The following is a 13,106-nucleotide window of genomic DNA, read 5'->3' as shown; positions in this document are numbered from 1 at the left end:
TGGGGGACATTGGGGGACACGGGGGGACACGGAGTGGCCGCCACCCCCCGCGGCCCCGTCCCCCGTCACCGTGACCCCGCAGGGCCCCGCGGGTGACGGTGACAGCGGCGGTGGCGCTGCCGGAGGTGGCACCGCGACGGGGGGACGATGGCAGCGCTGGCGACAGTGGCAGTGCCAGGACAATGGCGGGGCCGGTGCCAGCGCCGGTGTCGTGACAGGGGTGGTGACAGGGACAGCGACAGGGGCAGGAACAGCCCCGTGGGGTGGTGACAGTGCCAGGGCCACGGCGGTGCAGGTGACACTGGCAGCGACACAGTGGTGGTGACAGTGCCAGGGCGATGCAGGTGACACAGTGGCGGCAGTAGTGGTGACAGTGCCACGGTGGTGCGGGTGACACTGGCACTGACACGGTAATGGCACTGACATGGTGATGGCAGTGACAGTGACAATGCCATCATGGCAGTGTGGGTGACACTGGTGGTGACATGGTGGTGACAGTGCCACAGTGATGTGGGTGACACGGTGGTGGCAATGACACAGCGATGGCAGTGACAATGAGAGTGGCGCGGGTGACACTGGCACTGACACGGTGGTGGCAGTGACAGTGACAATGCCGTGGTAGTGTGGGTGACACTGGTGGTGACAGTGACACGGTGGTGGCACTGACATGGTGATGGCAGCGATGGTGACAATGCCATGACAGTGTGGGTGACACGGGCACCGACATGGCGATGGCACTGACACGGCGATGGCAGTGCCGCGATGGTGACAATGACACGGCGATGGCACCGACAGTGACAGTGACAGTGACAGCGGCGATGGCAGCGGCGCTGCCGACGGAGCCTCATCTGTCATTCCGGCTGCGGCCGCGTCCCTCCGCCATCTGTCACCACCCGGTGCCAGCGCTGGCACCGCCGCCACCGCCGCTGTCACCCCTTCGCTGCCGGAGCCGCCACCCGAGGGGACCTTGGGGACACGGAGGGGACACGGGGGCGGCTCTGGGGGTGTCCCAGCGCCCCCCATGTCCCCGCGGGTGTCACAGCGGTGTCCCCTCCCCACGGCACAGGGGGTGGCACTGCCAGGCTGGGGGACACCGGGGGACAAAACCGGGAGGGGACAGCGGGGCCGGGACGGGGCGGCGGAGGAGACGCGAGCCCCCCGTGTCCCCCGGTGCCCCCCGGTGTCCCCCCCGTGTCCCCACCAGCTGTTCGGGGACCCCCGTGCCAGATGCGTCGCTGTCACCGCAGATGGAGCGGGGGGGGGGGGATGGCATGTCGCGACAGGAGTCGGGCACGTCGTGACAGGCAGCGGTGTCACCTGCCAGCCCAGGGGACGCAGGGAGGGGACACAGGGGTGTCCCGGTGTCCCGGGGAAGGAGGGACCCCCCTCCTGCCCCGGGGCAAATTGGGGCTGGGGGCGGCGGGAGCGGACGAACGCGGGAACGGCAGAAGCCCCCAAAATGAGGCAAAACCGCCCCAAAACGGGGCAAACCCGACCCAAAATGGGGCAAAACTGCCCCGAAACGGGGCCCCCCCCGCTGGCCCGGTTCCACCGGCGGAGGGGGAAACCGGGACCCCCGAGCGCCCCGAGCCCATCGGACCCCCCCCCCCCAGGGGGCCCAGGGAAGCTTTTGGGGCGATTTCGGGGGATTTTGGCTCCACTCCGCGCACATTGTCGGCGGCTGCCGAGGCCTGGAAGCCATTAGGGCTCCCCCCCCTCCGGGGCCCCGCCGGAGCGGGCGGGGGGGGGCCCGGGGGCCCCGCGAGGAGCGGCCCCGCCGCGCTCAGCACCCCCGGTAACCGCGGGGCGCTCCCGGTGCCCCCCCCGGCCCCGCCCGGTGATTCGGGGGCATCCCGGTAATGGGGGGGGGGGAATCCCGGTAATGGGGGGGGATCCCGGTGATTTGGGGGGGGAATCCCGATGACGGGGGCGGGCACGGAGGGGTTAACGGCGCTTGGCAGCGGCCCCGGGCTTGGCGGCGGCTGAAAAGGTTCGGGGGGGTTCGGGGGGGCTCGGGCGGTTCCGCCCCCAGCTCAGCCCCCCCCATTCACGGGGAGGAGCCGGGGGTCGCTGGCACCGCGCCCCCCGCCCCTCCCGGAGCCGCTCCGGGGCCGCCGCTGCCCCCCGAGGAGCCCCAAACCGTCCCCGGGACCCCCGGGAGGAGTCCCCGGTGCTCCCCGGTCCTACCGGGCCTCACCCCCGGTCCCACCGGGTCCGACCTGGTCCCACCGGGGTCCCCTGAGCTGCCCCAGGCCCGGAAATACCCCGGGACCCCCAGGGACCCCCGCCCAAGCTCCGCCCCCATCCCGGTAACCACGCCCCGGGCCCACCCACAGTTCTGGCCCCGCCCCTCACCCAGACCCCGCCCCGCTGCTGCCCGCGCCTTCAGTCACTTTGACGTCACTTCCGGCGCGCGCGCAAGATGGCGGCGCCCTTGCGGCGGGCGCTGCTGGCGCTGGGCCCGGCCCGGTCGCGGCTCCCGGAGCCGGTTCCGGTCCCGGTGCGGCCTTACCGGGCGGATCCGCTCCGCCGCCGCCCGGGCCCGGCCCCCACTGACCCGGAGGACCTGCGGGCGGCCGCGCGGCGGTTCGGGCGGCTCGGGGAGGCCTCGGGGGTGCCGGTGTGGCGGCTCTGGCCCAGCCCGGAGCAGCTGCGGGAGGCGGAGGCGGAGGAGCGCGAGTGGGACCCGCCGCTCCGGGAGGTGGAGGCCGTGCTGGAGCAGCGGGAGAGGGAGGAGGCACGGCGGAGAAAGGAGAGGTGCGGCCGGGAGCACCGGGAACGGGAGTGGGGTGAACTGGGACAGGGATGGGCAGCACCGGGAGCATCAGTTCTGTTCGGCCTGGCGAGGATCGTCCGGGGGTACCGGGAGGGTTTAGGGGTGGGTTCCCCGTGTCCCCAATGTCTCCTCATGTCCCCAGGGCGGAGCTGGTGTCCCGCAGCCTGGCCGCCATGCCCGCCCGTGTCGCCGCCTGGCGCCGGGACCGCGAGGCCGCCCGGGAGCGGGCGCGGGCGGAGGCGGCGCGGCGGCAGCGGCTGCTGGCCGAGGCGGGGCTGGGGGCGCTGCCGCGGCCCGGGACCCCCGCCCGGGGCTCGGCCCGAGCGCAGGAGCTGCTGGAGGACCTGGAGAAGCAGCGGCGGCGGGAGGAGAAGAAGCGGCGGCGGCAGGAGCGGGAGGAGGCGGCGCGGAGCGCCCTGGCGGCGGCCGAGGCGGCGGCGGCGGCACGGCCGCTCCCCGGGACTGGCCCCGAGAGCGGCGAGAGCGCCCCCAGACCCACCGGGGGCTCCTCCTGATTCCTCCAGACCCACCGGGGGCTCCTCCTGGCCCCCCGGTAATGCCAGGACCCCCGCCCCAGTAATTCCAGTAATGCTGGTACTCCCCCAGTGTCCGGTGCCCACCGGGAGGGTCCCAAGAGCCCCCCCAGACAGAACAAGGACGCCCCAAACTGGGTTTAAAACTCTGCATTTAATCTCTTTGCCGCCAGTTTTGGTTGTTCCGCGGCGCCGCCCCCCCCACCCTCCCTTCCCCAGGGCCGGACAGGGAGGGGGGGTCGGATTTTGGGGAGGGGGGGGCCAGGACAAAGCGGGGGTGCTGAGACCCCCCCCAAGGGCAGGGAGGGGCTCCCCCCGCTCCCGGGGTGGGGGCAGGGCTGGGGGTGTCCCCATCCCCCCCCATCCAGGCTGGATTCCATCCCATCCCCCCCTCACGGCCTGGGGACCTCCCCCGGGGCAGGAGGAGCCCCCCGGGGCAGGGGGGAGGGCCGGGGGTCCCTCAGTCATCGTCGAAGTTCTGACTGAGCAGGAAATTGGCTGCCAGGTTCTCGTTCTTCTCGCAGGCGAAGTAGGCCTGGATCACCAGGCTCTCGGGAAAGCCCAGCGCCTTCAGCTGGGGACGGGGGTACACGTGGGGCTGAGCCCCCAGAACGGACCCCGGACCCCCAGAATGGCCCCTGGACTACCAGAACCGCCCTGGGAACCCCCAGAACGGACCTCAGACCCCCAAAACAGCCCCTGTGCCCCCAGAACGGAACCCAGACCCCCAGAGCAGCCCCAGTCACCCTGGATCTCACTGATGGCACCTCCTGACCCCATTTATCCCAGTCTTTAATCCTATTTCCCATTTCCCACTCACTCTGAGCCCTAAAAACATTTTCCATCCATGTTAATTAACACTAGATGCTAATTATGGCACCCCCTATATTGACTCTGGGCCCTGCCACTGGCCCCGTCCCCAGTGTTAATTCTGGGTTCAAACAGTGACATTTTCCCCCACGTTCAACCCAAACCTCCAAACACCCCAGACTCAAAACCCCACTCCCCAAATCCCCCAAACCCCCTCCCCACACCCAAACCCCCCAGCTCACCCTCTCTATGGCTTCTTTCTCCTGCGGGGTCACCTGGATGTAGTTCATCTGGGGGGACTCGTCCCCGATGGCGCCCACCTCCCCCTCGAGCTCGCCCAGCTCGCCCAGGGGCTCGTTGAGCATCTGGATGAACTGCTCCTGGTGCTGGCTGATTTGCTGGGGAGGGGGCACACGGGTGGGCTCAGCCCGGGGAGCTCCGGGGGGTTCCTGGGGGGCTCAGGGGGCTCGGGGGGTACCTGTAGCAGCTGGGGGTTCTCCTGGCCCAGCTGCTGCAGCAGGGCGGGCAGCAGGGCCGGGTTCTGCTGGATCACCTGGCGCATGTTCTGGAACTGCGGCTGCTCCCGCAGGAACTCCAGCGGGTTCTCGCCTGGGGGCGGGCCCGCGTCAGGACACGCCCACAACGGGGCGTGGTTAAACCATACACACAATTGTGCATGGTTAAACCACACCCAGCAAAGGACATGGCGAAACCACACCCACAATGAGGATTGGGCAAGCCATGCCCACAATGGGGCAGTATGGGACCACGCCCACAATAGGGCACGGTTAAACCACACCCACAATGGGGTGTGGTCACACTCCGTTACCCCACACCCCACAACTATACCTGCAGGGGGTGTGGCTACATGGACTCCACCTATGCTGGCCACGCCCCAAAATGGGTGTGGCTTACAGAATGAACACCCAAAATGGGTATGTTTTGCACAGACCATGCCCTCAAATGGGTGGGACTTACCCCAGGCCACACCCCAAAATGAGCGCAGCTCACCCTGACCCCACCTCCAACAACCACTCAGGTGATTTCTGCATGCTTAAGCCCACCCACCAAGGGGGTGGAGCCTCACAGTGCCCCACCCACCCCGGTGCCCCCGCACTGACCTTCGGGCGGGGGCTGCTCCGGGGGCCGGCTCTCCTGCACCGGGGGCCGCTCGGGCTCGGGGCTGCCGGGGATGCCCTGGGGGGGCCGGGGGCGTCAGTGCCGGGCCCGGGACCCCCCAGCCCCCCCCCGGGACCCCCCCTCACCGTCAGCAGGTACTCCACGGCCCGGTGGGGGTTGTTGTAGCTGGCCCTGAGCGCGGCCACCACGCGCTCCCGCTCGTAGCCCATGGACACGATCTCGGAGAGCATCGTCTCGTACTCGGAGCCCGTCACTGTGAGAGGGACCCCAAAAGCCCCCGAGAGAGACCCCGTGAGATGGGAGAGACCTGGACCCCCACCTAGAGACCCTCATGACATGGGGCCCACGGGACCCCCAACCAGAGACCCTATGGACACAATCTCGGAGAGCATCGTCTCAGAGCCTGCCGCTGTGGGACCCCACCTCAAAAAAGACCCCCACGAGAGGGGAGAGACCCCCATGAGAGGGGAGGGACCCCTGGGACCCCCACCCCAAAACCACCCCCGTTCCCAGTCACTGACCCCTGCAGGCTTTGGGATGAGACCCCCAGGACCCCCACAGCCCCAAACCCCCTTTTCCCCAAGTTCAGGAAGCAGGAAACACCAAACATCCACTTTTTGCCCCAAAGTGAGCTCCCCAAACCTCAACCACTCATTAGAACCCTGTGTCCAGCACTAAGACCCCGCAAACCACCCCCAGGACCCCACAAACCATCCCCAGGACCCCCCAAATTTTCCCCCCGGGACCCACCGAGGGTGGAGGCGGCGTCGGCCGAGCGCCCGGAGCTGCCCGAGGGGGGAACAGAGCTGCCGAGGCAGGGGAGAAACCATCAGGGGAGCCCCAAAACCCCCGGGAGCCCCCCAAAACCCCTGTGACCCTCCCCAAACACCTGTGACACCCCAAGACCCCTGTGAGCCCCCCAAACCCTGCAGTACCCCCAGAACTCTCCTGTCCCCCCTGCATTAAATCATTAAATCCAAATTAAAGACCCCCACAAGATTTCCTTCCATCCCTCAAATCTAGCCCAGACCCCCCATAATCAGTGAACTGCCCCCAAACTCTGATTAAATGACCCCCCCCATCTCTCAATTCCCCCTCCCCCAGACTGCAGCCCCCCAAACCCTCTCGTGACCTCCCTCAGTCCCCCCAGAGCCCCTCCCTGACCCCCAAACCCATTCCTGACCCCCCCCAGACCCCCCAAACCCATTCCTGACCCCCCCCCAGACCCCTCCCATGACCCCCCCAGAGCCCCCGTCCCTCACCCCGCCGCGGGCTCAGGCAGGGTCAGCGCAGGGGGGGGGTCCTGGGCCGGGGGCTCCTCGCTGGGCGCGGCCGGGGGGGGAGGGGCGGCGTCGGCGGCCGGGGGGGGCCCCGGGGGGGCTGCGGGTGGGGGCTCCGAGGGGGCCCCGGCCTCGGGGGGGGCCGAGCCCAGCGCAGACTTGGCCTGGGAGGGGGGAAAGGGGGGCTGGGGATATCCTGGGACCCCCAGAATGGGGGAGCCCTGGGACCCCCAGCTTTGGGGATACCCTGGGGCTCTGAGAGCGGGGACCCCCAGAGTGGGGAACCCCAGGGACCCTCAGAGTGAGGAGCCTTGGGACTCCCTCCCCACTCTAGGGGACCCCTGAGTCCCTCCAGAGCCACCTGAGACCCCCAGATTCCCCCTTCCCCCAAGGGCCTTTGCACTTTCCAAGCCTCTCTGGGGACCCCCAAATCCCTCCCAAGGACCCCTCAGGGTTCCTCCAAATGGCCGTGAGACCCCTCGGACCCCCCAAACCCTACATGGGGACCTCTCAGGGTTCCCCAAATGGCTCAGAGACCCCTCAGACTTCCCAAACCTTACACAGAGACCCTTAACTCCCTCCCCAGGACCCCTCAGGGTTCCCCAAATGGCTCTAAACCCCCCCAAACTTCACACAGGGCCCCCCAGACCCCCGCCAGGACCCCTAACCCACCTTGGTGACCATGACCACCACGAAGTTCTTCTCGTCGATGCGGTACTCGCGGATGGGCACGTCGTCGCTCAGGATCTTGCCGGCGTAGATCAGCTTCTGCCCGGCCACAGGAAAGGCCTCGCTGCCCTTCTCGGCCTCGATCTTCTCCTTCAGAGCCCGCACCTGCACCGGGGGGGTCAGGGGAGCGCGGGGACCCCCCCAGGGGACACCCCAAAATCACCCCGGGACCACCCGGACCAGAGGAGGCAAAAATCCCAAATGCTCCTAAAGAATCTTCCTGAATAAATCCCCACAAATCTCAAACGTTCCCAATGAACCTCCCAAAATAAATCTCCCCAGATGATCCCTGGGGGGAGGCACAAATCACAAATATTCCAAAAGAATCTTCCCAATTAAGCCTGCACAAATGATCACTAAGAATCATCCTGAATAAATCTGCACAAATCCCAAATGTTCCTAAAGAATCTCCCCCAATGATCCCCAGAGCAGGGCAGGCACAAATCCCAAATGTTCCCAAATAAATCTTCCCAAACAAACCTGCACAAATCCCAAATGTTCCCAATGAATCATCCCAATTAAATCTCCACAAATGATCCCAAAGAATCGTCCTGAATAAATCTCCACAAGTGATCCCCAGGGGCAGGCACAAATCCCAAACGTTCCCAAAGGACTTCCCTAATAAATCTGCACAAACGATCCCAAAGAATCGTCCTGAATAAATTCCCACAAATGATCCTAGGAGGAGGCACAAACCCCAAATGTTCATAAAGAATATTCCCGAATGAATCTGCACAAGTCCCAAATGTTCCCAAAGAATCTTTCTGAATAAATCTGCAGAAATGATCTCCAGAGCAGGGCAGGCACAAATCCCCAATGTTCCTAAAAGATCTTCCCAAATAAATCTCCACAAATGATCCCAAAGAATCTTCCCCAAAAAATCTGCACAATCTCCAAATGGGGAGTGGGGGAAAAACGGAGCCCCCCACTGGATCCCCCTCCCCATAACGGGAACCGGGACCACACGGAGCCCCCCCACCAGATCCCCCTCCCCAAATTGGGACTGGGGGCACCCGGAGCCCCCCCGGTGCCGCTCCCCCCGCCCAAACGGGGCTCAGGGGGACGCGCCCACCCCACCTCCCCTCACCGGGCTCCATCCCGTCCCTGCGGACCCCGGGAGGCCCCGGAACCCCCCGGGGCAGCCGCGGTGTGAGGGCGATGGGGGGGGCGAGCACCGGGCCCATCCCCGGCCGGGCCCCGCCCGCTCCCGCCCGCGGAGGCTCCGCCGCGGCCTCACCGTCTCGTGCGGCTCCATGCGGATCTTGAAGGTTTGCTGCTGCAGCGTCTTCAGCGTCACGGTCACCGCCATGGCGGGACGGGGACGGGGCGGCGGCGGCTCCTCCCGGCGGCCCCACAACATGCAACTCACGCCGCCGCCATCTTAGGCGGCCCCGCCGCTTCCGCCGCGGCGCGGGAAGTGCGTCACGGCGCCCGCCCGCGCGCCTCGCTCCCGCCTTCCCCCTCTTTCCCCGTTTCTCGTCACGTGACACCGGAACGGCGCCCGCGCAGGGGGCGGGGCTGCGCTTGCGTCACGTGATGGCGGGAAAACTCGCGCGGGGGTTGGCCCCGCCTCTATCACGTGACCATGGCGAGGGGGTTTCGGCGCGGGGCGGCCGCCGTCACGTGACGCGCGCGGCCGCACAAAATGGCGGCGGCCGCAACATGGCGCGGGCAGGGGGGAGAACGAGGGGAAATAACGAGGAATAAACGGCGGCGCCGGGACGATCGTTAATTTAATAGAAACCGGATCGCGACACCCCCGTACAGTCCCGTGCGACACCGCCGGTGCTCCCCCCCCATCCCCCGTCCGCACCCTCCCCACCCCCGGCGCTGGTCCTGAGTCCTCGCCCCGCGGGGCGCCCGGTGCCGGTTGGCTCCCGGCCGTGCCGGTTCGGTCCCGGCGCGGTCGCGGCTTGCCCGGGCCCCGCGGGCGGCGGCGCCCATAGAAAAGAGTCCAGGTCTCACAGAGACAGAACGGGCCCGCGGCGGGGCCCTCACAGCTCGTCCCGCGGGGCCGCCTCCGCCTCCTCGGGCTCAGCCTCGGGCTCCTCCTCATCCTCCTCCTCCTCGTCCCCGTCGCCATCATCGTCCCCTTCCTCCTCTTTCTGCTGCTTCTCCTCCTCCTCCTGCTTCTTCCGCTGTTCCTCGTCCTGCTGCTCCTTCATCTTCCTCTCTGCGTCCTGCGGGAAGGGGTGGGGAGGTCACCAGGGGGTCCCCCCTGTCTCACTTCGGTGTCCCCCCAGATTTCCTGCCCGTCTCACCTTGGTGGCCCCCCAGGTCCCATTTTCCCCCCAAGTGCCCCCCCAGGTGTCCCCATCTCACCTTGGTGCCCCCCAGGTCTCATTCAGCCCCCAGGTGTCCCCATCTCACCTTGGTGCCCCCCAGGTCTCATTCAGCCCCCAGGTGTCCCCATCTCACCTTGGTGCCCCCCAGGTGTCCCCATCTCACCTTGGTGGCCCCCCAGGTCTCATTTGGCCCCCCAGGTGTCCCCATCTCACCTTGGTGGCCCCCCAGGTCTCATTTGGCCCCCCAGGTGTCCCCATCTCACCTTGGTGGCCCCCCAGGTCTCGTTCCCGATCTCCTCCGCCAGTTTCTCATCGTCCGTGATCAGGAAGTTGTCAAAGATGGTTCCAGACTTCACCTGCGGGCACGGCCGAGTCAGGGGGTGCTGCAGCCCCCCGGGACCCCCCAGGACACCCCCGGGACCCCCCCTCACCTGCCAGAGGTCCAGCCCAATGACCCCAAAGCTGTCGTAGGAGTAGAGCAGGGGGTCGGGGCTGTACTCGGGGTTGTCGATCTCGGGGTGCACCCACTTGCCCTTGTAGTCGGGGTTGTCGATCTGCTGCGGCCTCCACTCACCCTGGGGGGCACAGGGGGGGCTCAGGGGGGGCTCAGCCCCTTCCCCAGCCCCCCCTGCGGCCCCCAGGCCTCACCTTGTACTCGGGGTTCTGGATCACGGGGGGCTCCCACTCCCCGTCCATCTCCTCGTCCCAATCCTCCGGTTTCTTGGCGTCGGGGTCGGGGATGTGCTCGGGTTTGTCCCAGTCCTGAGAGGGAGTCAGGGGGCTCAGGGGGCTGCTGTGACCCCCAATAACATGCTGTGGCCCCCCACAAACCTGCTGTGATCCCCAAAAAACCGCTATGACCCCCAAGATGGTGTCACAGACCCCTCAACTCCCCAGTCCCTCCATTCTCCCTTTAATCCTGCCAGGATGTTTTTACAAGACCCCCCCCCCCCAAAAGTTCCTGAAGACCACCAAGTTACTCCCTAAGACCCCTCAGAGCTCCCCCCACATCCCATCAGGGCTCTACCAAAGCCCCCCTAAAGCCCCTCCAGGCCCCACCTCAGGCTTGGTGTCCTCAGGGTCATCGATCTTGGCCCTCTCGTCCCAGTCGTCGGGTTTCTTGGCCTCAGGGTCCTTGATCTTTTTGGGGGGCAGGAAATCCCAATCCTCCTCCAGGCTCCCCGACTCCACGCGGGCGTTGTCGATCTTCACCTCGTAGGTGTTGTCAGGCCGCAGCACCAGCGTGTACAGGTGGGTGAACTCGTCGTCCTGGGGGTACAGGGGGGCTCAGCAGGGCTGAACACCCCCCAAAGGGGGCAGCAGGACCCTCAAACCACCCCCAAACCCACCTTGCAGCGGATGTCCTTGTTGATCAGCACGTTCTTGCCTTTGTAGTTGAAGATCACGTGAACCTTCTTGGTGCCAGGGCCACAGATATCAGGGCCTGGGGGGGACATTGGGGGTCAGGGAGGGGCTGAGCCCACTCTAAGGGGTCTGGGGGATCAGGGGGACACCCACCAAACATGATGTTGTACTCAGAGTCGCCGTGCATGTCCTCCTGGCTCAGGCTGGCCGGGAAGAGCTTGACGTAGCCGCCGCCACAGTCGATGTTCTGCTCGTGCTTCACGGTGAACTGCACCACCAGCGTCTTGTCGCGGTTGCTGAAGGGCTCGAAGCGCGACGACAGGGCGTAGAACCGGGCGTCCTGGCTCGTCTGGATCCCTGCGGGACGTGGGGCGTGGTGGGGAAATGGGGGATAAATCCCCGGCCCGGAGCTCTCCCCCCTCCTGCCGGGAGCCCGGCTCACCTTTGTCCTTCTCGGCGTCACCGTAGAACTTGCCGGCGGTGAGGACGAAGCGCCCGTAGTCGGGTTTGTGCTTGGATTCCACCCACCGGCGGGTCCAGGCGTCTGTCAGGGGCAGGGGCAGCGCTCTGAGCTCCTGCAGGCCCGGCTCCCTGCACCCCAAACCCCTCCTGTCCCACCCGGAGCTCAGGGCAGGGCTCTTCACTGGGTGGTTTTAGGGTTGCAGAGGAAAGCAAAGTCCCCCAGGAGCAGCCATGTGGGTGTTGTGGTGCTCACGATCCTCTTCCTGCTGCTTGTGCACCTGCTCTGCCTGCCCAGGGCTGAGCCTGAGCACCCTCATCCTCCCTGTCCCCACACATGAGGATTATTCCTGTGTCCCCTGTCCCCCCAAGAGCACACGGGGCTCCCCATTCTCTCACCTCAAAGAACACAGAAAGATAAAGATCCTCTCCTTTTTTTCCCTCACAGATCACAGAGTCCCCCCATTCTCCCTTCACAGAGCACAAGAAGATCCCCTCCTTTTCTTCTCTCACAAATCACAAGAGGGTCCCCACATCCTCCCCTCACAGAACACAGAAATTCCCTCATTCTTTCTTTAAAGACTACAGGAGGATCACTCCATTCTCCCCTCACAGAACACCGGGGAAGGGGGGGGGGGGGGGGGGGGGGCGGTCACTCAATTTTCTCCCCTCAGAAAACACCACGCCCCCCCACCTTTCTCCCCTCAGAAGTCACAGGGAATCCTCCTATTCTCTCCCCTCACAGATCACAGGAGAATCCCCCCCTCTCCCCTCAGGAAAGACGGGAAGGCCCCTCCATTCTCTCCCCTCACAAAACACCGGAGGGGGCTCCCATATTCCTGCCTCCCCTCAGACTCCCCCCAGCCCCCACAGGCACCGCCCCCCCACCCCCTTCACCTCAGGGCCCCCCCCCCAGGCCCCGCCCTCAGCGACCCCCTCCCCGGCCCCTCCCTCACCTCCATCCCCGAACTCCTCGCGGAAGAACTGGGTGGGGCCGGCGGCCGCCAGGAGGGCTCCGAGCAGGACGAGGGTGAGGACGCTGAGGGGGCTCATGGTGGGGGCAGGTCAGGGCACACTCGCTCCGTCCGTCCCGGCCCGGCGCCGCCCGGCACTGCGGAGGGGGGAGGAGGTGCCACCGCCTTTTATACTCCCGCCGCCCCTCGCCCTGCCTCCGCCGCGCTGCCATTGGCCCGAGCCCGCGCGCGGCCCTCTCCCATTGGCCGAGCGCCCGCCCGCCGGCGGCGACGGCGCCCCCGAACGTTGGCGTCCCAGATGGCCGCTTCCCATTGGCTGAGCGCGGCGGCCAATGAGGAGCGACCACGCGTTCTGTGGGAGACGCCCCCCCCGCCCCCCGGCTCGCTCCGGGGGTCACGTGGGGGCGCGCGCTCTTAAAGAGACAGGCCCAAGAGTGGGGGGGGGAGGAGGAAATTAAGGGAAAATTGGGGATATGGACAGGGAGCAACGGACACGCGGCGTGGAGCGGTCTGCTGCTCGCCTCTGCCGTCATACAGCGCCGTGACGCGGCGTTGATGTCCCTGATTAAGCGATGTCACGGCAGGTGTGCACGCAAGGAAGGTGAACCCAGGCTGGGGGCAGCTCTAAGGAAGCTCTGGGCAGAAGCAGCCCGCGGTGAAACCGCTTCGCACCGTATGACGTCACCGCGCACCTCCGTGACGTCATGGCGCCCCCCGCACCCACCTGTGCCCCCCGCCACACCCAACATGGCGCC

General features: G+C 66.6%; 3 protein-coding genes across 4 annotated transcripts; 1 reads left to right on the top strand and 2 right to left on the bottom strand.

Annotated features, from left to right (window-relative positions):
* The first annotated feature begins 2,422 nt into the window (after positions 1-2,422).
* Positions 2,423-3,465, top strand: GADD45GIP1 (GADD45G interacting protein 1). The gene is made up of 2 exons (XM_058821345.1): positions 2,423-2,757; positions 2,919-3,465. The coding sequence occupies exons 1-2, from the start codon at positions 2,423-2,425 to the stop codon at positions 3,289-3,291; spliced, it is 708 nt and encodes a 235-aa protein (XP_058677328.1). The 3' UTR covers positions 3,292-3,465.
* On the bottom strand, positions 3,445-8,742 carry RAD23A (RAD23 homolog A, nucleotide excision repair protein). 2 transcript variants are annotated; one of them, XM_058821472.1, is made up of 9 exons: positions 8,506-8,742; positions 7,212-7,373; positions 6,522-6,703; positions 6,010-6,065; positions 5,385-5,512; positions 5,241-5,316; positions 4,598-4,728; positions 4,362-4,517; positions 3,445-3,883 (listed from the first exon to the last, which is right to left on the bottom strand). In XM_058821472.1, the coding sequence occupies exons 1-9, from the start codon at positions 8,626-8,628 to the stop codon at positions 3,770-3,772; spliced, it is 1,128 nt and encodes a 375-aa protein (XP_058677455.1). In that variant the 5' UTR covers positions 8,629-8,742; the 3' UTR covers positions 3,445-3,769. The 2 variants fall into 2 exon arrangements, with proteins under 2 accessions (XP_058677455.1, XP_058677456.1); XM_058821473.1 differs by lacking the exon at positions 6,522-6,703.
* A 332-nt stretch (positions 8,743-9,074) lies between these two features.
* Positions 9,075-12,523, bottom strand: CALR (calreticulin). Its single transcript, XM_058821470.1, has 9 exons — positions 12,334-12,523; positions 11,361-11,462; positions 11,072-11,275; positions 10,903-10,997; positions 10,613-10,822; positions 10,202-10,315; positions 9,985-10,128; positions 9,817-9,909; positions 9,075-9,448 (listed from the first exon to the last, which is right to left on the bottom strand). The coding sequence occupies exons 1-9, from the start codon at positions 12,428-12,430 to the stop codon at positions 9,263-9,265; spliced, it is 1,245 nt and encodes a 414-aa protein (XP_058677453.1). The 5' UTR covers positions 12,431-12,523; the 3' UTR covers positions 9,075-9,262.
* Positions 12,524-13,106: the final 583 nt, after the last annotated feature.

Source organism: Ammospiza caudacuta, chromosome 29 (assembly GCF_027887145.1).
Source record: "Ammospiza caudacuta isolate bAmmCau1 chromosome 29, bAmmCau1.pri, whole genome shotgun sequence".
Taxonomy (NCBI): Eukaryota; Metazoa; Chordata; class Aves; order Passeriformes; family Passerellidae; genus Ammospiza; species Ammospiza caudacuta.
The sequence above is the reverse complement of the archived record's forward strand: the minus strand, read 5'-3'. Positions and strand labels throughout refer to the sequence as shown.